We start from the raw sequence: 21,642 nt of genomic DNA, 5'->3' as shown, positions 1-21,642 counted from the left end.
GCGGGAGAACTTCGTTGCGGCGAAACCGTCTTCCTAATCCAGTCTGGCTTAATAAATAGATACCAATTCCTAAGATTTATAGCTCTAATTTATTGGGGCTGACAGCGCGGCTGTATTTAGGGCAAATGCTCACGCTCGCAGCCCACGCGCCCGCGAGGCTTTTGACAGGTATATAGGTGACCACATTGAAGCCATTTATGTGTTAACAATTATCACTGGACCAGCGGGAGCGTCTGCGATAAGATCGGCATCTAACATGTCTTTCTTGCAGCTGAGGATTTCATAGGATATGTTTGAGTGTGTTAAACCTATTGCTGTCACAGTTACCTTCGCGATCTAGGTTTCCTGACTCGAGTCGGGTGACGGATCTACGTCGCCGGGGCCACTTCCTTCTTGTGTACAGTGACTTTGTGTAACTGATGGCCTAGATATTGGCTGCGTCTAGTCGGCGGGGGCCGGGAACGTGTGTGGATCACCTTGGCATCGACCCCCCCTTTCTGAAACGTATGGGTGCGCCGCGCCCCCTGCGGGGGCCGGGGCACGCCAACTCCGGACCAGGGCAGCAACCTCCCAGGTGTCTGGCGTTGCAGGCATTCGGGCCGTGGCATCTGGCCGTGCACCTAGCCGCGGCGGCGATAGCACTTGGCCTTGAACCGAGCCGCTAAAAGTTATGCAACCAGATATTCGCAAGAAGTCCATCAAACAAGGGCCAACTGCACTGTGAAAGGGTCACAGCGCGGCAGGACGCAGTTACCGCGCAGCACCAGCAGAAGGACGAGCAGCTGGCCATGGGAAAGGGCGAGCAGCGCAATGTATGGGAGCATGGTCACAAGAAGACTGCATGGGTGCGGGTGGGCACGCGCCCGTGCGAGCTGGAGTGACCAGCGGACGACGTGCTGCACGTGGGGTCGACACGCTGTGCCGGTGTGTTTTTCCCGTCCGGCCAGTCCAGCTAGAACCCACATGCCCTCCCTGGGTCCAGCAAATAGTCTCCCCCACTCTAGCTTTTGCAAGGGAGGTATGATGAACTGCATTAAATGCACGTGACTTGAGCTGGAGCAACAGCGTCGAACATTGAGTATCATGGCGTGAAGTGATCTGAGGCCGAAGAAAGAAGAATATAAAGATACAATGCATGGAGGGTTACTCGCGCTCTTGGCGCTTGTAGCAAGCGTCGTTACATTTATCAAAGCGGACTGGCGCCCTGCAAAGATAGAAATGTGCTATTTGCATCCTACATTGAAAGAGCTCATTCTTAATGAAACAAGCGTATGGGGGGAGAAAGGCATCACTGAGGTGCGCATTGCAACTGTCCACAGTCGCGCGAGGCATAGCAGCAACACATCACGGCCTCAACTTGCTGCAGGACTTGGTTCGTAGTCTTCACGACCCGTGTCCGCCCACTGAGGTCCGAAACCATGCGTGCACAAAGTCGCAACGCATCCTCATAAGGAACGGGACGGTCTACTTGACGAATGTCCAGCCGGTATGTGGCAGTGTTGTGTTAGGGGTGAGGACGTGGGGTGGGGGGTGGGGGCAAAGGCCCGGGGGTTGGGAAAGGGGTGAAGCCCGCAAACATAGTGGAAACGACGTGCTGAGCGGCCATCCCTACCTGCGCAAGCTCACTGCTCTCATGACTGGCTCGTGACCGGCTTACCCGAGTTTTCAGGTTCCAGGCCACGCACCGGTCGCCAGCCACGAGCCAAGCATTCACCTGCACCCGCCTCCCGCAGGTCAACGGCTGGAATGTGGGTCACATGCTGCCCGGCTTCTTGTTGGAGTTGTACGAAACCAGCCAGGTGGGGAGCAACAGGCGGCAGGGGCTGCTCGGAAAACCAGCATGCTGTGCCGTGGCATTGTTGGTCAGGAAATGGGACCACCAAGGGGGGCGCGAGAGAGAGAACCAAGACGCGGGGGTGGAGGCAGGAGGCGGGAACGTCGCGGTGCAAACTGTCACTGCATTGGAGAAACAGGAGAAGACGTCGACACTGTGCATGCCAAGAACACGCTGACTGGTGTTAGAGATCACAAGGAAGAGCTGGCTGATGTGTGCATGACTGGCAAACTCCAGGTGTACAAGCTCCCGGATGTGGAGTTCGCGTACTGGCAGGGTGAGTGTTGTGTGTCTAGCGTAGGGTGTTTTGGGAAGGGGCCGAGCGCAGGAGCTGATCGGCGCGTGGCCATGGGGCATAGCGTCTGCAGAGCTTTCCATGAAGGGGTGAACCTCGCGCGAGGGGCTATGGACCGGGCGTTGTGATTGGGCGTGGATGGCTAGCCATCATCGTGACGTCCGGTGATCGAGATGCTCCCTCCCCTGACAATGCAATGACAACGTGAAACCCGCTCGTTGGGCACGGGCATTCCACTACTTCACCACAGACGACAACGCGCCGGCTGAGACGGTGAAGAAGGCGGACGGCACGTGGACGTGGCCCTTCGCGCCGCACGGCCTGCCGCCCATTATGGCCTGGGCCAAGAACAAGATGCACGGCTCGCTGCTGGTGCCGTACAGCAGCGCGTTCAGGTGGGGAGAAGGAGACTGTAAGGCTGACAAGGCTTGATATGGGTGTATGTGTCAGTGGGGTGGCTGTTTCCAAACACGGATTGAACGGGACCTGGGTCGGGGACAGGGATGGGGGTTGGGGAGGCGCTGGTGGGCACAAAATCTTTGGACGTTTCAGATGTGGTGCGAGCACGTCTATAGGGGTCATCTGGCATGCGCATGTCCCCTAGCCGTGCGCCGCGCTGGTGTGCGCCAAACATACAACAGGAGCGCCATGCCGGCATGCCCACGTGTACTCACACCGCAACCGCGCAACATGCGCGCCTGTGTGACGCTCGTGTAGCCCATTCGACCTCTAAACATTCGTCCTCTAGTACAGTTCATGGGACTCGAGTTGCAGGCGACGCAGCAGAACCGCCGGTCTTACCAACCGAAAATCGCGCAACCCCCGCTACTCTAACCTCGAGGGGGGATTAGTGTCCACACGCTCTCAAGGGTGCAAACCCATGCATGTGCTCACGGTACCGTGAGGCCCAGGCACTTCTACGATTCCTTGCTCCGAGTTGCTACTCCTGGCCGCTAAGTCTAAGCTTCCGCCCAATCCTCGATGAAATGCTCACATACGAGCGAATAAGACGACAACAGAGCACAGGGCGGCAGCAGGGGAGTGTCACGAACAAGAGCGAAGGAACATGTCAGCGCGGCGGCGCGCGACGAGCAATAGTGTGTGTGTGTGTGTGTGTGTGTGTGTGTGTGTGTGTGTGTGTGAGTGAGTGAGTGAGTGTGTGCGTGCGTGTGTGTGTGTGTGTGTGTGTGTGTGTGTGTGTGTGTGTGTGTGTATGTGTGAGTGCGAGTGCGAGTGCGACTCACCGAGCGCGACCCACTTCTTGCCCAGCGACGTCGCGCACGGGCTCAAATGGCCCGCCTTTGCCCACTGGGAGGTCCGTGTAGTAGCGTGGGTTGTGCACGCCCTTCTTGTCGGCACGGGCCTCCCACTTGGCGCCAGGACGGAACTTCTTAACAGCCCCGACGTCCAGGGCCACACCTGTTGGCCAAACGTGACCAGAGGCATTGCGAGCGATATCGGGGGGACGAGCGGCCTCCTGTGGCTAGGTTGTCCGGAGCAGTTTGGCGGTGTGAAGTCGCGCCCAGAGGCAGCATATGGAACAGGGTGTCCCTCTGAGTTCACAGCGCGTAACTTGACCTTATCGGGCAAGTAGCACACCCCAAAACCTCTCCCACTCTTTCTCCAGGTGTCCGCGCGACTCCTTTGATGCCATCATGTCTGAAGTGCAGCGCATGTCGGAAACGCCATGGGAGCAGCGCAGCAGCATGGCCTTTGGCCGCTGGAACAGTAAGTGGTCGTTACGCTGAGGGAGCGAGAGTGTGTGCGTGCATGTGTGCACGCACGTGCGTGGGTGTGCACCCAGCGGGCGCACTGGGACTTATGTGGAGGCCGCGTCTGTCCTCAACCCTCGCACTTGACCACCTGGCGCAGCCTTGCCATGGCCTTGCCGGTCGTGTCCTGTCCTCACATCGTCGGCCTCACCACGGTCTTCCGCCCCAACCTCACCCTCCACACACATGCCCAACGCCACAGTCTTTTGCGCCTGGTACTACCGCGGCCACCTCAAGCTGGAGGACGGCACGCCCGCGCCCTGCCCCCGCAACTACTACAACGACCTGTACTACAACCACTCCGACAAGCTGCTGACGGTGGCGCTCATGCGCAACCTGACCAACGGCACGGTGGCGACGTCTGTGTCGCTGCATGAGCAGAACAAGTACAAGTACCTGATCTCGACAGACGGTGCGATGTGGGCGTGTTAGATGAGGATTAAGCATAATGGGCTACCGTTCGTGTGTGTTCACGCCGAGCAACCCGCTTCCGCCCCCAGCGTGCGCTTACCTCGTTTACTCCCCGCACGCACACACGCTCCTCCTCGCCATGTGCAGGCTGGGCTGTGAGCTCAAAGTTCGACAAGTACATGCTGCTGGGCAGCCTTCTGCTGAAGGTCAGCCCATGACTGCATGACGCCTCTTTACATGTTGTGTGTATCTTGGCTTTCACGAGCCCAGGAACGTCGCTGCTACACTGCAATGGCTGCTGGGTGCTGCTGGCCATTAGCATGTGCGGTAGGCTCAGGTTTAGAATGCGTGGCGGCGGATCTGTCGCGAATGGCCACAGGGCTTTGTGGCCCCACCCCCTGCGTGCTGGGCGCTTTCTGACTCGGCGGTGCCGGGTGCGCGTGCGTGTGATGGAGCGAAGAGATTGCTATCCCAATCAGACTACCGGTAGTGTGCATGCGGTGTTAGGGGCCAAACCCAGGAATAGGGCCCAATCCCTAACCTTATCCTCGTTGCATTGATCCCGCACTCAACCCTGCAGGCTGAGGGCCTGACCTACGCTTTCTACTATCCCGCCATCAAGCCCTTTGAGCACTACGTCCCCATCATGAAGAAGCACAAGGACGACATCTTGGACGTGAGGAGGGCGCCCGCGCGTGATGCAGCGGATAGCCGGTGTCATGATAGGGGCGTTTAAAGCAGGAGGGTGTCAGTCAGTGGGAGGAATGTGGAGGCACGGACAGGCGCCACGAACGCACGCGGGGGGCCCGATCATGTTGTGTGATGCTGGCCGCAGACTGGCCGGGCGGGCGCCCTGGGTAACCGCAACTGCGTGCCTTTGATGTGACATCTTTTCGCAGATGCTTGAATGGGCCAAGAGCCACGACGCGGAGGCTCAGCGCATCGCGCAAAACGCCCAGAGCTTTGCGATGCGGCACCTGAACCGCCAGTCGCGGCTGTGCTATATGTTCCATCTCATATCCGAGCTGTCCAAACAGATGAGGTGGGCGGCAGGGCGGCACTCACGGAGGCAGGAAGAGCTAGCAGCGGGGGCAGCTGATGCGTGACTATGCCGCATACGCGCGCACATTCCTGCAACTGTAGGTACCAGGTGGACTGCTCGCGGCGGCCGGCCTGCATCCCGCTGATAGAGGAAATTAAGTTCCTGTCTAGGTTTGACGTCACGTCAAACAGATGCAGGTGAGTGCCTTCAGCGTACCGTTCCTTGCGCGGGGTCCTGGGGATTGCCTGCTCCTGGTGCTACTTGATGATGTGAACTCCCCGCCTCCCTCGCCTTGAACCCGCCTCTGGGGTGTGGGCGTCGGGTGCCTGGGCTACGGTTTTCGGTTGTTTCGTGCAGTTGTTGTGCTGCAGGTCTTGCGTTTGATTGGGCTTCGGCGGGCTGTGTGTCTTGAGCACCTGGTTTTATGTTAGGTGCTGTAGCCCGCGCGTTGTGCGTAGACGCAGTTCGCTATACGCATATGGGGCTTTGGCGGGCTTCGGCTTGGCTTCGACTCACGGTGTAGCAGCTGAGACACGCTTTTTGCGCAGACACAATGCACGGTTTGGTGAAGGTTGGCAGACAACTTGGGGGAGGGCGGTTTCCCTTCGGGCCGATGGTCCCTCTTGACCTGGGTGCCGGGCATCCGTGCTTACTTGGACTGTCCCTTCTTGCAATGTCGCATTCGTACCTTGTGTGTGGGGGGGGCGGGGTCAGGAGGATGAGCTGACAGGTAGCGAGCCGTGGTGCGACGCCCATCCAGGCTAGGCCCGCCACGCCGCCCTTGATCCCACTGGCAGCAGATATCTGACTTGAAGCATGTGCCCTTCTTGTGCGTGTGCCTTTGCGTCATGCGCAGGTACCAGGAGACGCTAGCGCAGTACGGACACGTCGACCCGGATGGGCAGCCGGGCTTTAGTGGTTATGAGGAGTTGCTTCGGAAGCACAAGGCGCAACCAGAGTACATTTTATTCGGGAGAGGCAAGTCCTAGCAGGTCACAGGCGACTAGAGTGTTGGCATGGCGCAGCTGGGGGCTTGCACAGGGCAGAGCGGATACACCTTGGCCCCAGGCTAGGGAGAGGACGCTGATGGAGTGTTTAAAACTGATTGAGCATGTCATGCGGGGACTAGTGGCCTACGGGCTCCACACTGGGGCCCAAGGCGGCATGGCTAAGAGGGGCGCGCACTAGTAGGAAGCTTGAGTCCTTGAGCAGGGTGCAGCTTACCGAGTATGCACGTGCAACGCATTAACCAGTCGGCTGAGACAAGTCGGGCCGCACCACGGTGCCCTGGCCATGCCCTGCGTGCACTTCCTGGGCCCGCCAGGCCGCCACGCCCCACTGCTGCATCCCACTCCTGTCCCCAGCCCTCCAGAAGCCTCTGGGTACATGCATAGCAGTCGCCGGCATCACACCTGGGCGAATCAGCTAGCATACGGACCCCCAGTAGGCGGCGCCCAGCCCAGGGGTGCGTGCAAGGCTACACACGCACTGTGCCCAAAGCTGGCAGGGGCTGCCGTGGCTCCTTTCGAAGGCCGACATGGCGTGGATGCCCGACATAGCGCCTGTGAAATGCGGTGCAGGCGGCTCTGGGCAGCCCTGAGCCGCCGACACGCACCAATGCGCTCAGCGCACCGCCGCCGTGGGTGCCCACGCAGCGCATCCTCAGTCACGGCCCGAGTGTAAGGGCGGCTGCCCAGTTTGGGAATACACTCACAGACGTGGGCAGGTTCAGCAGTAGCGCCACCTGGCACAGTGGCGCGACCTGGGCGCGACCCTCCCGCCGACAAGTGTTCCTCTGACACAGCCACGGGGTCGGTCTCCACAGCCACATAGCCAAACCAGGTGCCTAGCAACTGCGATGCCAAAGCAGAGCCAACCGCAGCACACGTACGCATGCCGCCGCTACGCATGCCCTGCCAGCCCCACCACGGAAAAGCCCTATAACCGAGCCAACACCGCCACTTTGCTGTGCACGCATCCAAACCGGACTACCACCGCTCTCTGTGCGCCGCCGGCAGGGTGTAGTAGTGCAGAGCCTGACACTTCTTCTGCCACCGCCCGTACACATCCCCTGCCTGCCCCGTCATGTTGGTGACGCTGCCCACCAGTCGGTCCAGCCAGAACACCGCCACCGACTCCCGTGTCAGCCGGTCCAGCACCGCCTCGCTGTTGAGCGACATGAGTGTGGCGTACGGCACATCAACCAGCTGCACGCCGGGGGCTGCGGGGGCGGGGCCCATCTGCAAGCGGCAGCACAGGGCATGAGCGACGCGACGCCGGGTGGGGAGGGTGGGGGCATGCCGGGACGAGTGCATGGTGGCAACATGCGAATTGCATACACAATCTCCAGGGTCAAAGGTTCGGGCCGCCCACAGTAAGCAACGCAACCCCTAGCACGGTGAGCAGGGTGCAACACACACGCATACCAACTTGCTTAACAAAGCTGACTCAGCACCAGCAACTCCGCATGAGTATACACACGTGAGTATGCGGGCGTGGCACACTCACCCCCAGGTTGATGGTGGTCTGTGGCGAGGGCGCGCCGCGGGCGCCCTGTGCGATGCGCAGCGCTGAAAACTCCACCCCCATCATTCCACGCCCTACTTCCTGGCCTTGCGGCTGCCGGTTTACCATGCAGTCTGCGATAGGCACACAAGACACGCCAGACAGTTGCAAGATTAAGATACACGCAGTGCTATCGCACGCGTTGCCCGCGTCACAGCACATCATGCCGCAAAACGCACACGCCCAACTATCAAGCGACCCTTGCTCACCGACATGCGTAAAACCTGGCCAATCGCACTGTAACGTGTCTAGCGTTTCACCTGCAGGCGAAGCGGTGCGAAGTTGTGTGTTGGTGCTATGACCGCTATGGTCTGCCACAACACCAGTTCGCACACATGTCTATGCATCCGATGCATTATGCAACGTACTGAAGGATCCCGTGCCACAGTGTCAACACCCACCAAACGGGACCACCTGGAACGTGGTGTCCAGGTATGTGGACCAGGGAACGGAGTGCTTGATGGGTTTCTGGATCTTGCCGCGCACCTCAGGCAGCAGCGCCTGCGTGTGTGCGGCGGCGTGTCAGCACTCAGCACCACATTGCTGTCAAGTGCACACACCGTAGGCACTGGTGCCGCTGCAGGGCAATGCAACGGATCACTGTGCGGTTTGTACTGCGTGACTAGGCCGCACGGCTTCGCCGCCGATGGTGCCATCAGGTTTTAAAACCGATCCCGCACAAGTAAGCCGGCGGTATCGCAACCCAACCGCTCGCGCCCACGCACCCAGTCGCTGTCACAGGGCACAGTCGGCCAGGCCGCAATGGCCCTCAGCGACGTCGCCACCTGCGCCAGGCCCGCGGCCGCAGCCAGGAACTGCTCCTTGCCTGCGAAGGGCGACACGGGTGGTTCTTGACAGCGGCCTCGTACTGACGTGTTGGAGTATTGCACGGGGGAACGTGCCAAGCATCCTACATGGCCGCGCCTCTGCTTTGCGTTGCATTTGCAGGGTGCCCGCTGTGCGCTGCGGAGTACCGGAATACAAGCATCGACGTAGCCCAGCCCTCACGCTCAGGTCGTGCACACTTCGAAGCCGCCACGCAACTCCACTAACCTAGCCCGGAGTGGATGACGCCGGGCGCGTATGCCACCACTGCCCTCCACTCCGGCACCTCCACGCGGCCGCCGGGGCCGCTGACAGGCTGGTTGGAGAGGAACATCCGCTGCCGGCCCTCAGACGCCCTGCAGTGCATGTGCCGACGTCGGTGCCATCATCACGGCGCCTGCTTCAACAGCACCCGCATTCGCGCTGCAAGTAGCGAACCCTACATGTGTGTGTTTCACGCCTCAACCAGCGCCACCAACGTTTCCAGGCGCCTGAAAGCATTCCCGTACGCAAGCACAGCGGACAACCTACCTGGCGGCAATGCGCCGATTCCAGTGCCCAGTCCACATGTAGATGAGGTGCTTCTGGAAGTCACCGGGTGGCAACGCCGCCCACATGTGGCCCAGCCCCATCTTGCCGCGCTGCTGCGGAGGCACGAGGTGGCTGCGGTTGGCAGGGCGCGGCACGCAGAAAACGGGCAGGTCAAGAGAACTGCGGAGCACGTCATGCGCAAGAATGAACAAGCGCAAGCTGTGTGGCCCTGCAGTGCTCACCGGTGCCACCAGCCGTGCTTGCCCGCCATCATCCAGGTGGACTGCGCCCAGCAGCCCAGGCAGTGCGAGTCGCCGCCGTCTGCAGCGAGGCATAACACGCGGAATGTGCGCAGGTTAGGTCATTAGCAAACACAGTAACAAAGTGCGGCATGCATTACAACAAACAAGGGTGGTATTGCCAGTTAGTTGACAGTCGGCCAGTGCCAACATGTAGCGGCCTCGTTGCAAGGCCCCAGCCCCCTACGCACCCCTTACGGCTAGGTAGCCAAACAGCTCGGGCTTGGCGGCGCGGGCCGCTGCCTCGGTCGCGGGGTCCTCGGGGTCGGGCGGCAGAGGCACGCCTGCGTATGGGCGAGGTGCAAAACGGTGTATGCATGTACGGATTCCTGCTCAGACAGACTGGAATTATGAGGACGCTTCAGCGGACCCTCACATCAAATTGAACTCAGCCCCAGCCCACGCCCAAAGTGGCGATAATAGTTGCAACTCCACTGCGCCGTGCACTTCGAGCTGTAGTTCAGCATTGCCCCATGGAACTGAGGATAGGAGCACAGGTCAGAGTTCACCGTCAGAGAAGGTGTAAGTAAGCCACCCACCGAGCTCCTGGAACGACGCCTTGTAGGCCAGAGCGTAGGGCCCCAGTGCCTTGTTGAAGGGGTAGCCGCCCAGCTGCAGCGGGTACTGGCCGCCTACAGGTCACGATGCAAACGGCATAGGCTCAGGACCATGTTATGCCTGCATTTCATAGGCTGGGCCGAAAGGCTCCCCTGACATCGCATTCCAGGGGGAAACGCCAACACCAGGGCCCTCGCGCTAGCGCAGCCCTAAATAAACTTACCACTGTGGGGCATCTGGAGGTGGCAGGTGCGGGAATGTTGGGGGGGGGGCCGGGAGAGCGTACAGGCAAGTACTTGTCAGTACGACCCCGACGGTGTACGATTCAGGCGCCGTTTCAGCATGTAGCTTTTCACCAGCGCGGTCCACAAACTCCATAGCCGAAGCCTAGTCTTCACAAAGATCCGAAGCCACGCATACAGAGACTACGGTAAAGCCAAAATTATCGCACGCTTACCTTGAGCTCTACTGTCGATATTGCCACCTGGGCCACCGGCGCCGCGCAGTTAGTCTCCTTGTACTGCTCACACACAGCCGAAGCCAGCTCGCCCGTTACATTGTAGGTCTGTAGAGTTCGACAGGATCAGAGACGCGTCAAGGCCGCGTTAATGCGGGTGAGATCATTGCTTCCAAGTTTCAGATGCCTGACCTCGCACCTTCGCACGCCCCGCTTACGCACGCTTAACTACTGGAGATACTCGCAACCCCCACACCATCCACCCGAGGCTCAGACCTGGTAACAGTAACCCGCTCATACACCCACCCACCCTCCGAAGCCACCACCCACGCTCTCACCTTGCGCTGCTCCCAGACTTTGTGCAGCGGGTCATGCAGCGCCCGGAACAGCTCGTGCTCCGTGGTGTTGAGCTTGGCGTAGGCCTGTGTGCAAACGGGTGGGAGCATACATGAGCCAATGTGCTAGCGGCACCAGATGCAAATGCCGGACATAGCACGCTGTTACAAGCGCCCGTGGCATACGACGCAACGCGTCCTGTGCCATTTCCCAGCGCTCACCTCCTTGTCGTCCCGGAAGATGTTGAGGATGGCGGCGTAGGTGGGCCGCCCGTTGACGCAGCTGAACACGCAGTCCTGAAGCATGCCCTGCTCTGTAATCGGCATGCCGCGGCTCGTGCCTGTCATGGGGTGGGGTGGGCGCGCCTGAGGTGACTACGCATGGCCATCGGCCCTTGACGCAGCGCCTGTGATGATGCCCACACCGTCTCCATGGAGCCGGCGCCCCCGCCCATATATTCACCCCGTTCTCCATGAACGGCTTCTACCTCACCAACGCTGGCGGTCTCTGCTGCGCCCGGTATGCCTTATCAGCCATCCTGGCCACCACTCACGGTAGGAAGGCGACGTGTCCGCCAGCCACGTGTCGTCCTCCGCCCAACGCACTGCCATGCCCAGTGGAGGTCGAGGAGCAGGCGTAGCGGAGCTCAGGACACCGACATCAGCGATGGCAGTGGCAGCAGCGGCACGTTCTATACGGCTACTCCATGCCTCGCCCATGCGACAAGCTGGCTGGGTGCGCAGCTGTGGCGCGCCCGACTCACCCACGCGGTACATGTAGTCGAACAGGATCCAGGCCACCGGGCCGGTGGGCGAGGCGTTCTGAAAGTACATGAAGCCTGTGCGTGTGCGGACGTGTCGGTCAGGGCAACAGCATGGAGGCAGAACACTTCCCACACTGCACCTGACCTGCCGTGCGGTCCCATCCGCCCAGTTCACGCTCTCACCACAGTTCACTGTTAACGCTCTCACCACAGTTCAGGTTTATCCCCCACTCGTTCTGACTAAGCATGTGGTAGTTACTAAGCGGCGGCTGCTTTACTCGAAAGTACCTGCGCGCAAGGACACATGCCAGGGTTCATCCATGGCGGCCATGAGCATACCCCGCCATTTGATGTCGTCCCTCTTAAATCTCCGAGCCCCGAAGTCCCCGACAAAGGCGCATGGCCAGATGTTGAGCTCATTTCAACACCAATGCAAGCACATCGAGATCCAGTGCAGGAGGGCATGCATCCACTTTGAATGCTGCCACTCATAATATGCCTGGCCTACGAACACACCTGCAAAACACACCGCCGATTGCTCCCTGGCACCAATCTACATGACATTACCCACCAGTCGTCCATGATGAGGACATCTAAGTCAACCGCAAGGACGTTATAGCCGAGGGCCACAGCACGGCCTGTCGGCACGCGTAGGGAGCGGAGCTCAGGCCGTAGCAACACAGCACGACGCGGCAAGCGTGCAAAGTGACGCAAAGCAGCTGCGCATCCAAACGACCACCTCATCTGATTCACCTGCGGTGAAGAACTTCTTCCACCAAGCGGGCATGCCAATGCCCCTGGCAAAGTAGTTGAATCTAAATGGGTAGTCCTTGCCCCTGTAGGCGGAGGCGTGCAAACGTGCCATGTCCATGGGCAAGTCCAGGTACCGTAGTACCTCATGCATCTGCGAGAGAACATATAAAGACGCGAGCAGCTGCCTTGATGGCCATCATCACCCACCACCCGGCAAACAACCGCGCACTCACGTGACGGGGTCCTTGGTGGCGTAGGTGCCGCACGACACCGGCCCTTCATCCGCCAGCCAGGGCAGGAACACGTAGCGCAACCGCTCGCACTGCACCGGCTCCTCCTGCACGTGATGCCAATGCGTCACATCCACCAAGGGCGGACTCTGGTCACGGTCATCCCGGTCGCCTCGATTGCCTCGGCCTCCAGTCCCCCGCAGCGTGTCGTCGTTCCTGCAACGGCCGCGACCCCTCCCGAGCCCTCAAATTCAACGAGTTTCCCCTCCCCGCTGAGCGCCCTTATAAGCCAGCTCACCAGAACGCCAAGCACATGGGCGTAGCCCGCCTCGCGCAGACGGTACAAGCCTTGCGACCCGTCCGTCACCCGATCGTCTGCCCACATGATGAGCTCCTTTTTGTAATGCGTCTTTTCAAGCGCATCCTTTAGTTGCGCTGCGGTGTCCAAGGGCCCGATGTACCCTTGGATTTTCCCGAGCGAACAATAACCACTCCGTTCGCAAAGTCGCTGCGACAAAACGCTGAGCGGCAGAACAGAAGCAAGCAGCACTAGGTGCCACATTGTCAAGAAATGTTATTGTTAGTGAGTATCCTACGAGCTCATCCTTGAGCAGGTTTAGGACAAGGGACCACCTCAGCAGGGAACACAGGTAGATGGCAACAAACACGCAGTCGATGCGTATGGATTGTCATATTCGTGGTAGGGCTCAGTGTCTTTGGCGTCGAAGGTCACCATGCTCCATCGTGACTTCGTCAAATCTCAACCCCGTCGCATCAAACCGCGAGCTCCTGGCCGTAGAACGCCACCCTGTTCCAGTCCTGGTCACTGTTCCACCCCGACCCTGGACTTGAACTTCAGGCGTCACAACCCCACACGGCCTTCGTCACTGCAATCAAACCACTTCCAGCTGACGTCAACTCTACGGTACACAGTCATGCGCATCCCGCGCACACCTACTGCTTCGCCGCCACCTCCCGCACCGCCTCCCCGAACACTCCAAGGGCAATGTCCACCTCAGCCGCCGTGATGGTGAGCGGCGGCAGGAAGCGCACCGACTCACGCGCCCCCGCCGTCAGCAGCAGCATGTCGCGGGCCGCACTCGCCTTGGTGACGGCCTGCGCTCAGGGCGGCCATGGAAAACAGAGCCAGTAGGAAGGATGGAGGCACGTTTGAACTGCCAGATCAGCCAGGATGGATCCCCCTAACCCGCTCTGAGCCCATGCAGCACCCAGCACATACCACATTTGCGCGTACGATTGGAGCCATACGCGTACGATTCGAGCCATACGCTTGTTTGCACTCACATAAGCGACGCCCTTCTTGGGTGTGGCGAAGCGCGGCGCGGCGCTGCCGCCGTCCGTGACGCCGCCAAACTCCACGCCCACCATGAGGCCGCGACCGCGCACGTCCGCAATCAACCCCGGCGGCAGCTCAGACGCCAGCTTGACCAAGCCTGCAGGCAAGAGGTTGGAAGCCGTGTGTGTGAGCGGGTGCTACCAAACGTTATGTACACCGCTTGCGCATGCCAAGTGCGAATGCCGCTCTAAACGTGAGCATGTCCCAGGGACGGAAATGCAGTGGTTGCATACCTTCCCGCAGCTGTTGCCCCCTCTCTTGCGCGTTGTCGGTGAGGCGCTCGTTGTTGATGACGTCGATGGTGGCGGCCGCCGCCGCGCAGGCCACCGCGTTGCCGCCGTACGTGCCGCCCTGCGTGGGGTGCAAGACGAACACCGCCGCGGCCGGGTAACAGTTCGGTAAAGCCATGCCAGCAGCCACGCCAGTCTGCCCAGAATCAGCGCGGACGCACAGGAGCGAACTCACCACCACCGTAAGAAACATAGCACCCCACAGGCCACGCCCACACGCACCAATGTCCCCGGCGGCATGCGCTCCGCCGGCACCAGCTCCCGCCGCGTGGCCACACCCGCCAGCGGGTAGCCGCTGGCGATGCCCTTGGCGAACACCAGGAGGTCGGGGCCGCCGCCGTTGGCAGGTGCTGAAGAGGAGGGTGAAGAGGCGGATGATGGGTCCGGCAGCCAGTGCTGGTGGCCCCACCACAGGCCGGTGCGGCCCGCGCCCGTTTGCACCTGGAGCACAACAGACAGCGCGCAGACCTTCGGCGCACGGGGCATGACCCCTCCTTACACCGCCACCTGCCACCTGCCGCCGTGCGCTGGCTTCCTTCATTGTGATCCCTGCTGCTGCCGCATTGCTCGAGAGCCCTGCCTTATCTCCCTTGTGCGCCCCACCTCGTCCGCTATGAGCAGGATGCCGTGCTTGTCGCACAGCCGCCTGAGGCCGGCCAGGAAGCCGGGCGGCGGCGCCACGAAGCCGCCCTCGCCCAGGATGGGCTCCAGAATGATGGCGGCGGTGTCTGAGGGCGCGGACTGGGTGGCCAGCATCCACTCCAGAGACTGCAGGGGGCCAGGCCTCACTGCGGTGGATCCAAATGAAGTATGGACGCCAGTCCGGCCAACCCATACAACCACAATCACATGCGCTGCGAAGCCAGATTTAATGCACTCACATCCAGTGGCCCCCCGCAGCAGCTTATTTCCGCGCATCGCCGCTCGCCCGTCACGGTGGGGTAGCCGGCGTGCCCCCTGGCCGCCTGAGCCTGTTGGAGATGCAGTGGATGCAAAGGTGCCTGAGCGCGACAATGACCCATATGCCCTTCTAACACACACAGTCCAGTTGGACTGAGCGCCGCAAAAGATACCGTGTACCGTCGTATGCATCTTTGTGTGAGATAGCTGCATGGCATAACAGGCTCACCTTGCAGTGGAGGCAGTAAGGGTAGGGCGCGATGTGCACTCCTGCCATGGTTGGCCCGAATCCCTGGCGCGTTGGATACAACACGATCACGTAAGACATTGTGGTCTGTATGAACACGCCATCGCCACCATGCACTGGCATGCCTCAGTAACGTATGCTTGCCAGGCCCTTTCTGTCCCCACCTGGCGGTATATTGTTTTTGAGGATGTAAGCGCCATTGCGCCCAGCGTGCGTCCGTGGAAGCCACCCTGCAGGTTGAAAGGGTGTCAAGAGACCCAAGGAGAGACCAACAGTTGCCGACATCGTAATCCCATGACGCATGACGGACACACACACGGCTCCCGCTTTGTCCTACTCGCCGACCACGGCACCACCAAGACTGCATAGGCTTCTGAGCCCACCTCCCAAGCCTCCACCTCCGTCCTCGTCTTGGCCTTCCGGCACTGGTGCTAGCCTCACCTCGAACGCGATCACATTGGGCCGCCCCGTGGCCGCCTTGGCGATCTTCACCGCGTTGTCCACCGCCTCGGCGCCGCTGTTGGCCAGGAAGTACTGGTCCAGGCTGGACGGCAGCACGCCCGACAGCCGGTCAAACAGGTCCACCTGCGGCGTGGCGTGGATAGTAAATTGATAGCGCTTGCACACCGCCCAAGCTTGCGGGTAGGTCAGCATGCCGGCTACATCGTATGTCAAGCCGCCCTCCGCCCCACCAAGCTCAAGGCGCTGCTGTCGGGGCTCACCATGGCGGTGTGCGCGCCCACCACGTTCTGCTGCGCGTGCACTACCCGCGCCGCCTGCGCCTGGACCGCGGCCACCACGGCAGGGTGGCAGTGACCCGTGCTGACCGCGCCGATGCCTGCAGTCGCACACATCGGATTAGGGTTCCCGCTCCGGCTCGCTCTTTTGGGGCCGACCACTGTCCACAATCTAGGCGACTCACCACTGGCCATGTCCAGCAGCTTCCGCCCGTCTGTTGTGGTGAGCCAGCAGCCCTCGCCGCTCGCAATTACCACATCCTGGTCGCCAAGGTGCGTTCCAATCAGTCGACCTCTTTATACAATTTTTGACATGAGCAGCCTTACATTAAACTTTATGACACCCGGCGGGGTGTGCGCGTAAACGCCATCCAGTGTCTTGCGGGCGGCGCTCGCTGTGCCGCCAGCAAGCAGCGATGCGAGGCGGCCAGCCATGCCAAATTACTTCGCAAGCAGGTAAAAAAGGCAATCACGAGCAGGACCCCTGAATTCTTCGGCTGTGCCTGTGTGGTGACTTTTCTGCACAGTTCATAAACGTGTTAATTGCACTACGATAGCTTTCAGGAAAGGCCAGGGGTGCCCGACAGCCTGATGGCAGTGACGGTGCCGCCAGGGGTGCTGGACTTGACACGCCACGCCAGGGGTCCCATTCCGCTCAATCATTCTCAAACTTATCTCAGCGAGCTTCTCTTCAATCGGTTGCCCACCGGAAGTACAACGGAGCTGCGTAATTACTGCCCACCACAAATGAGACTAATACAACAGCCAAGACAACAGCCCGACAAAAGGACAAAGCCACAGCCCCGGGCGCCAACCCTGACGCAGCAGACCCTTGTGATGCGTGTATCGCCGAATGCAGGCAACTAAGCAATACGGCCAGCCGCTCTTGAAGCCGCTCCCGCGCAGGCTCACGTGTCTAAGATTTTCCGGCGGCAGCACTGTCCACGGCTATCCCCCGGTGACCTTCGCCCCCGCCGCGGGTGGATCCGTTGTCCACGTCTGTTGCCGGGATGAGCGGTTTGGACATGTCCGGATGCGCCTTTGATTGTCGGCTTTGTCGCCCATCGTGCCCTTCATGTCGGGGCGGCGACAGCTGTTCTTTTGTTACCGTGACTTGTGGCGATGCCGGTGGCGCCTTGAATCGGGCATTAAGGGCGAACTGGTACCACACAAAGCCCACAAGCGCTCTGCAGGCATGTGCAAGTTGAGTCACGGAGTGGTGGCACGAGGCGGGCCTGGGCCAGAGAACCGCTACGCAGTACCCCGGCTTGCCCCTTCCCCCTCAACCGCCCTCGCGCTGACCTCCCCTGCCACACACCACTCCGGGAACTGTGAAAGGGCTGTCCAGCAGAACGACCGGGACCAGGAAAGACGTTTCTCCAGTTAATTTGCTATCTCGACGCAGGGTCATCGAAGGACGGCGGCCCGCAAGGGAACCCATGTATTGCGCCTCCACTAGACGCTAGGAGCTGTGCAAGGTTCGCCTCCCCTGGTCTCGCCTCCCCTGTCCCCTGGCGCAACGCTTTCCTTCGACTGGGACTCGATGCAACCGCAAGGGCTTCTGCCCCTACCCCTTCGGGGGAAGGGGCAAGCCAACGCACCGGTAAACGCTGTGCGGTCGCATGCAGTGTCCACACCAAACAGGTTACCCACTCACATGGAATAGCCGAAGGATTCGAGGAGGGTGACGTGCTCCGAAAACAGCATGACTCCAAACAACACCACAAGTGGGCCGCGCACTGCTGCAAGGACCTGCACGGGGTTGGGTGGTGACGGCGCATTGCCGATGAGCAGAATGCTTACCGGGACAAGATTGCTACCGTGCGTGCCTTCACGTTGCGCCAGCACGATACATTGTCGCTGTGGCGCCTTGCCCCATGGCTGCCGTGGCTGCATGCTGTGGTGTTCCGCCGGCGCCTGAGCGTGTAAACCCCACCAACGGTCAACGGTTTACAACGGCCCACTGCTAAATCTCGCTCCCACTGCTCATTAGCCCACCTTCAGCGTTGTTGCTGACGCCATCTTGATGATCACCACTGACAGGATGTTCACCACGAGGCCCATGGAGGCGGCAAGCAGGAACTGAAGTGGGTACCTGCACGGTTACAGCGGTGGATATTTGCGGCCTTCGGCTGTTGCCGACTGTGTTCGCGGGCAACCTGGCGTTGGCGATTACTGCAACACGGTAGGTCTCACCTGCGCACAATACCAAAAGCGCCACTTGACCGCATGTCTGGCAGCTCACTCAACATAGAACCCGCCAGAAGTGTGATTGTAGTGGCGGGCGCAGTGAGCTTGAGGCTCTGCACAAGCAAGTTTGCGCACGGATGTAGGATGCAGTAGGCAGTAGGCACGTGTAGCAGGTGCATGGATGCCGGCCATTGTAGTGCTAGGTGGCCAGAACATGGTCATGTGCGACGCCTGCGCTAATGAATACAATAGGCCTCTTGCGCAAACACTTGCACATACTCCCACACATACACACGCACGCACCTACCTGCAGGGGGTGCATGTTGCAGCCCACCAACAGAAACTGAGTCATAACCATGCGCGCGGACTCCATGGTGAGATTACCAAGCGCCAGCAGCCCGCCCACCAGCGACAAATTGATCTGCAACCACAGGGCGGGTACACAATATGGTTTGCGCAATTGCTGATGCTCACGGGCACTTGTGGTGACAGGTGTGGAAAGCAGCAATAAGGGACTGCTTGGGAAAGCCTGCCACCCGCCATCGTCACGGGGAGTAACACCAGACATACGGTTGTGGCTCAATGTCATCGCATCCCCCCGCCGTACCTCGCCGTATGCCGCGATAGCAGACCCGATGCCCACAACAGTCACGGCTGCTACCACTTGCCGTGTGGGAATCTCCATTCCTGCACGTCGCACGCATGCACGGTTGCCGCTCCGACTACTCATGCAGCAAAGAATTGGGCGCCCTGACATAACTGTACGACTGCTGCAGCCCCACCTGCCAGTGTCAGAGCAGTCATAGTCATAATCGGCATGGACGCTCGCGACATCTCGATGAATGCAACCGTCAGGTGGAAGTACCTGCATTTTGGTTCGCGTTAGTGATGAACACACCGCCCCGTGCAAAACAGTCCTCACCCCGCAGATCTGCAGTTATCCTGGTCCGCAAGCCCCTAATCGTTTTCATGCGGCCGTCCCTGCACACAACCACTCACATAGAGCTCCCGAGGAACAGGGTAAGGCCTCCGCACGCACCCACAGGCATGATGCGGGTCAGGAAGAACCGTGCCGTGACGCCCTCCGGTGGTGGCACCTTCTTCAGCATGTCGCACCACAGCCACGTAGCACAGCTGGCAAAACCCATGCCCATGGCAGCCACGGCCATTGGGTAACTAAAGTCCAGGTCCACCTGCCGCGTGTGTGACGCGGGCAGTCGGACGAGGGGCACATCGGAAACCATGGAGCCCAGAATAACCCAACCCCCCACACACAACCCTGCTCGCACCATGATGATTCTGTTGACTAAGATAATGGTGCTTGACGCCATGAGCCACAGAAGGCAAATGCCACCGAGTTTCCATGCCTGGAAAAGCGAGCTCGCAGGTGTACCTGCTGAATCTTTGCCTTGGGTTGAAACATCTGTTGCCGCGAGTGGCTCATACTTGCCGTGCGAGTGGCTTATACTTGCCATGGTCAGCGCGAAAACACCGGTATCGCCGTCTCGGGTGCTTTGTATGTATTACATTTATCCCATTCAGTAATATATATTAGCGAATGGGTACTTAGATGCGGGATGTTGCGATCCGCGTCAACGGCCGTGCACGGGACACTCGCACCGTTGGACCATGGGGGTGGGGTGTGATGGGGCGTGGACCATGGGGCGTGCCCTGGGGTGAGAGCTGTCGCTGTAAGAGCAAGCCCTGATACACTGTGTGTGGGGGGACAGGGCTGGCGTGATGGCCAGAGCAAGGGGCAAGGTGGCAAGTTCTTAGAGGTTGATCCCCGTGTATGCTGAATTACACAAGCGAGAGGGACTGAGGGCGCAAGCAATTTAACGCCGGAGTCACTGCACACGGCTGCACCGTGAACAGAACACGCCGTGCATGTTCTTCGGTGCTGGGAGTTTCGGGGGCGATGGGGTAAAAGTGAACCCCGAGGGGCAGCGAGTGCGTGCACGCCTGCGACGGACAGCAGTACCGACCGGTATAGTCAGTTGGTGGGGAGGATGGCCCGGGAGTGCGCTCCAGCGCACTTGGGACGCCCCGCCCAAGCCGTCCCCAATCAGCCGGTTTTCTTGCCCAGGCATTCAGCAGTGCTGGGACGTCCCAGCAAAGAAACTGCCATGATTATGAGAATGGTCTACGTTGGAACGATCAGTCCCCGAAGTTCCCACCTGCCTGAAATTAAGGCCAGCTAGCTAGAGAAATGTATGACACGGGGTGATCGGATCGGCAAATTGTCCATTCCTCCCCCGCCCCGTGTCATCCCTCGCTCTGGACCAGCCTGGCGCTTCTGACGGTGGTGCAGCAGCTATGGCACTCCCCAGCCCCCGCCGCGGACGCCCCTGACTATCCCGGGCCCTGCGCAGCTGGTTACGCGTGTCTGTGCATGTTACAGTGCTGCCCAGCCGCCAATTACAGTGTCCTCCACGGGTGCGACATGCCCCGACGGTATTAGGACCATCCGTGGCTCTTGCCAACGCGGCGTCCCCACACGCCGAAGCAATGTGTTAAGTTTGCGCCTAGAACAGACGACCACTCAGGACGGTTAATTGGGGCTCGCGCGCGCTGAGACAGGATCAATCCACCTAGCTCCCTACGTCAACGGGCCTAGGCCGGACGGCTGGGGAGGACAGCATGAACCTGTCTTCCATACTCTGTACACACAACGCTGCAGCACACACACTCCCAATCACACGCTATCGCTAGCGGAGTGCTGTCGAAATGCGAACGCGAATGTGCGCGACACGAAGAGAAGTTGTAGTCGCTAGCACGCATAGAAGGCCGGTTAGCAGGAGGCGGTCACAGCAGACATGTTACCTCATCCAGACGGTAAACGCCATCGCTATCCAGGCACTGCCGTCAATCCGGGTCAATGCAGAGACGGCCTGCTCAGCACGGGCGCCGGTTCCCCACTTCGTATGCATTATCACAATCAACTGGCCGGCATACGGTATCACACTCATGATCACGCTCCCCGGCTGCCATCCTGCCAACACCAACATGCGCCACCAGCACTAATTAATTGATTGACCCTTTTGCAGCTCTCCTTCTGTTGCGCTTGCAACCACTGCACCATCGACAGCGAATCTTAAAGTTGAGGACGAGTTGATCTTTGTGTTATCAGTTTGTCACGCACGCGGGATACCACGCATGATCGTGTGTTTCCATCCTACCTAACGTATTCCAACCTTGACCTCTCTCAACACATACACGTAATAGCTTGGGAGACGGGGGGCGGTAGAAA

General features: G+C 60.0%; 4 protein-coding genes across 4 annotated transcripts; 1 reads left to right on the top strand and 3 right to left on the bottom strand.

The window, feature by feature from the left end:
• Positions 1 to 1,020: 1,020 nt before the first annotated feature.
• Positions 1,021 to 6,615, top strand: CHLRE_09g413850v5 (uncharacterized protein). Its single transcript, XM_001696760.2, has 12 exons — positions 1,021 to 1,296; positions 1,367 to 1,486; positions 1,734 to 1,799; positions 2,072 to 2,111; positions 2,380 to 2,524; positions 3,757 to 3,857; positions 4,104 to 4,313; positions 4,460 to 4,518; positions 4,893 to 4,988; positions 5,212 to 5,354; positions 5,456 to 5,551; positions 6,211 to 6,615. Exons 1-12 carry the CDS (start codon positions 1,219 to 1,221, stop codon positions 6,341 to 6,343), a joined length of 1,287 nt encoding a protein of 428 aa, XP_001696812.2. The 5' UTR covers positions 1,021 to 1,218; the 3' UTR covers positions 6,344 to 6,615.
• Positions 6,616 to 6,628: 13 nt separating this feature from the next.
• CHLRE_09g413800v5 (uncharacterized protein) lies at positions 6,629 to 13,270 on the bottom strand. The gene is made up of 21 exons (XM_043066339.1): positions 12,970 to 13,270; positions 12,675 to 12,778; positions 12,442 to 12,524; positions 12,260 to 12,326; positions 11,897 to 11,976; positions 11,689 to 11,763; positions 11,479 to 11,529; positions 11,147 to 11,265; positions 10,928 to 11,011; positions 10,590 to 10,697; positions 10,356 to 10,368; positions 10,114 to 10,206; positions 9,766 to 9,858; positions 9,518 to 9,596; positions 9,276 to 9,407; positions 8,973 to 9,100; positions 8,645 to 8,745; positions 8,321 to 8,420; positions 8,129 to 8,179; positions 7,863 to 7,993; positions 6,629 to 7,594 (listed from the first exon to the last, which is right to left on the bottom strand). The coding sequence occupies exons 1-21, from the start codon at positions 13,054 to 13,056 to the stop codon at positions 7,343 to 7,345; spliced, it is 2,031 nt and encodes a 676-aa protein (XP_042921635.1). The 5' UTR covers positions 13,057 to 13,270; the 3' UTR covers positions 6,629 to 7,342.
• Positions 13,271 to 13,316: 46 nt separating this feature from the next.
• On the bottom strand, positions 13,317 to 16,930 carry CHLRE_09g413750v5 (uncharacterized protein). The gene is made up of 12 exons (XM_043066338.1): positions 16,530 to 16,930; positions 16,388 to 16,463; positions 16,188 to 16,303; positions 15,907 to 16,050; positions 15,630 to 15,695; positions 15,448 to 15,510; positions 15,200 to 15,289; positions 14,922 to 15,086; positions 14,541 to 14,759; positions 14,262 to 14,379; positions 13,977 to 14,125; positions 13,317 to 13,787 (listed from the first exon to the last, which is right to left on the bottom strand). The coding sequence occupies exons 1-12, from the start codon at positions 16,635 to 16,637 to the stop codon at positions 13,626 to 13,628; spliced, it is 1,476 nt and encodes a 491-aa protein (XP_042921634.1). The 5' UTR covers positions 16,638 to 16,930; the 3' UTR covers positions 13,317 to 13,625.
• A 48-nt stretch (positions 16,931 to 16,978) lies between these two features.
• CHLRE_09g413700v5 (uncharacterized protein) lies at positions 16,979 to 19,920 on the bottom strand. The gene is made up of 9 exons (XM_043066337.1): positions 19,682 to 19,920; positions 19,392 to 19,585; positions 19,175 to 19,257; positions 19,000 to 19,079; positions 18,700 to 18,813; positions 18,399 to 18,505; positions 18,201 to 18,297; positions 17,860 to 17,954; positions 16,979 to 17,389 (listed from the first exon to the last, which is right to left on the bottom strand). Exons 1-9 carry the CDS (start codon positions 19,682 to 19,684, stop codon positions 17,119 to 17,121), a joined length of 1,044 nt encoding a protein of 347 aa, XP_042921633.1. The 5' UTR covers positions 19,685 to 19,920; the 3' UTR covers positions 16,979 to 17,118.
• Between the last annotated feature and the right edge of the window lie 1,722 nt (positions 19,921 to 21,642).

This window comes from Chlamydomonas reinhardtii, chromosome 9, assembly GCF_000002595.2.
Source record: "Chlamydomonas reinhardtii strain CC-503 cw92 mt+ chromosome 9, whole genome shotgun sequence".
NCBI classification, from domain to species: domain Eukaryota; kingdom Viridiplantae; phylum Chlorophyta; class Chlorophyceae; order Chlamydomonadales; family Chlamydomonadaceae; genus Chlamydomonas; species Chlamydomonas reinhardtii.
Note: the sequence above shows the minus strand (reverse complement) of the source record. Positions and strands in the feature narration are given on the sequence as shown.

Excerpts from the sequence above, each read along its gene's own strand:
- CHLRE_09g413850v5 (XM_001696760.2), top strand. The coding sequence starts at position 1,219 with ATGTGCTATTTGCATCCTACATTGAAAGAGCTCATTCTTAATGAAACA. Across the intron at positions 4,519-4,892 it reads TGGGCAGCCTTCTGCTGAAG|GCTGAGGGCCTGACCTACGC; the intron begins GTCAGCCCATGA and ends TCAACCCTGCAG. Across the intron at positions 5,552-6,210 it reads GTCACGTCAAACAGATGCAG|GTACCAGGAGACGCTAGCGC; the intron begins GTGAGTGCCTTC and ends CGTCATGCGCAG.
- CHLRE_09g413800v5 (XM_043066339.1), bottom strand. The coding sequence starts at position 13,056 with ATGTGGGCAGACGATCGGGTGACGGACGGGTCGCAAGGCTTGTACCGT. Across the intron at positions 11,764-11,896 it reads GGGGATAAACCTGAACTGTG|GCTTCATGTACTTTCAGAAC; the intron begins GTGAGAGCGTTA and ends GCACACGCACAG. Across the intron at positions 11,012-11,146 it reads TCTTCCGGGACGACAAGGAG|GCCTACGCCAAGCTCAACAC; the intron begins GTGAGCGCTGGG and ends GTTTGCACACAG.
- CHLRE_09g413750v5 (XM_043066338.1), bottom strand. The coding sequence starts at position 16,637 with ATGGCTGGCCGCCTCGCATCGCTGCTTGCTGGCGGCACAGCGAGCGCC. Across the intron at positions 15,290-15,447 it reads CTTACTGCCTCCACTGCAAG|GCTCAGGCGGCCAGGGGGCA; the intron begins GTGAGCCTGTTA and ends CATCTCCAACAG. Across the intron at positions 14,126-14,261 it reads GGGGCAACAGCTGCGGGAAG|GCTTGGTCAAGCTGGCGTCT; the intron begins GTATGCAACCAC and ends TCTTGCCTGCAG.
- CHLRE_09g413700v5 (XM_043066337.1), bottom strand. Across the intron at positions 19,080-19,174 it reads GACTGCTCTGACACTGGCAG|GAATGGAGATTCCCACACGG; the intron begins GTGGGGCTGCAG and ends TGCGACGTGCAG. Across the intron at positions 18,506-18,699 it reads GCAACATGCACCCCCTGCAG|AGCCTCAAGCTCACTGCGCC; the intron begins GTAGGTGCGTGC and ends TTGCTTGTGCAG.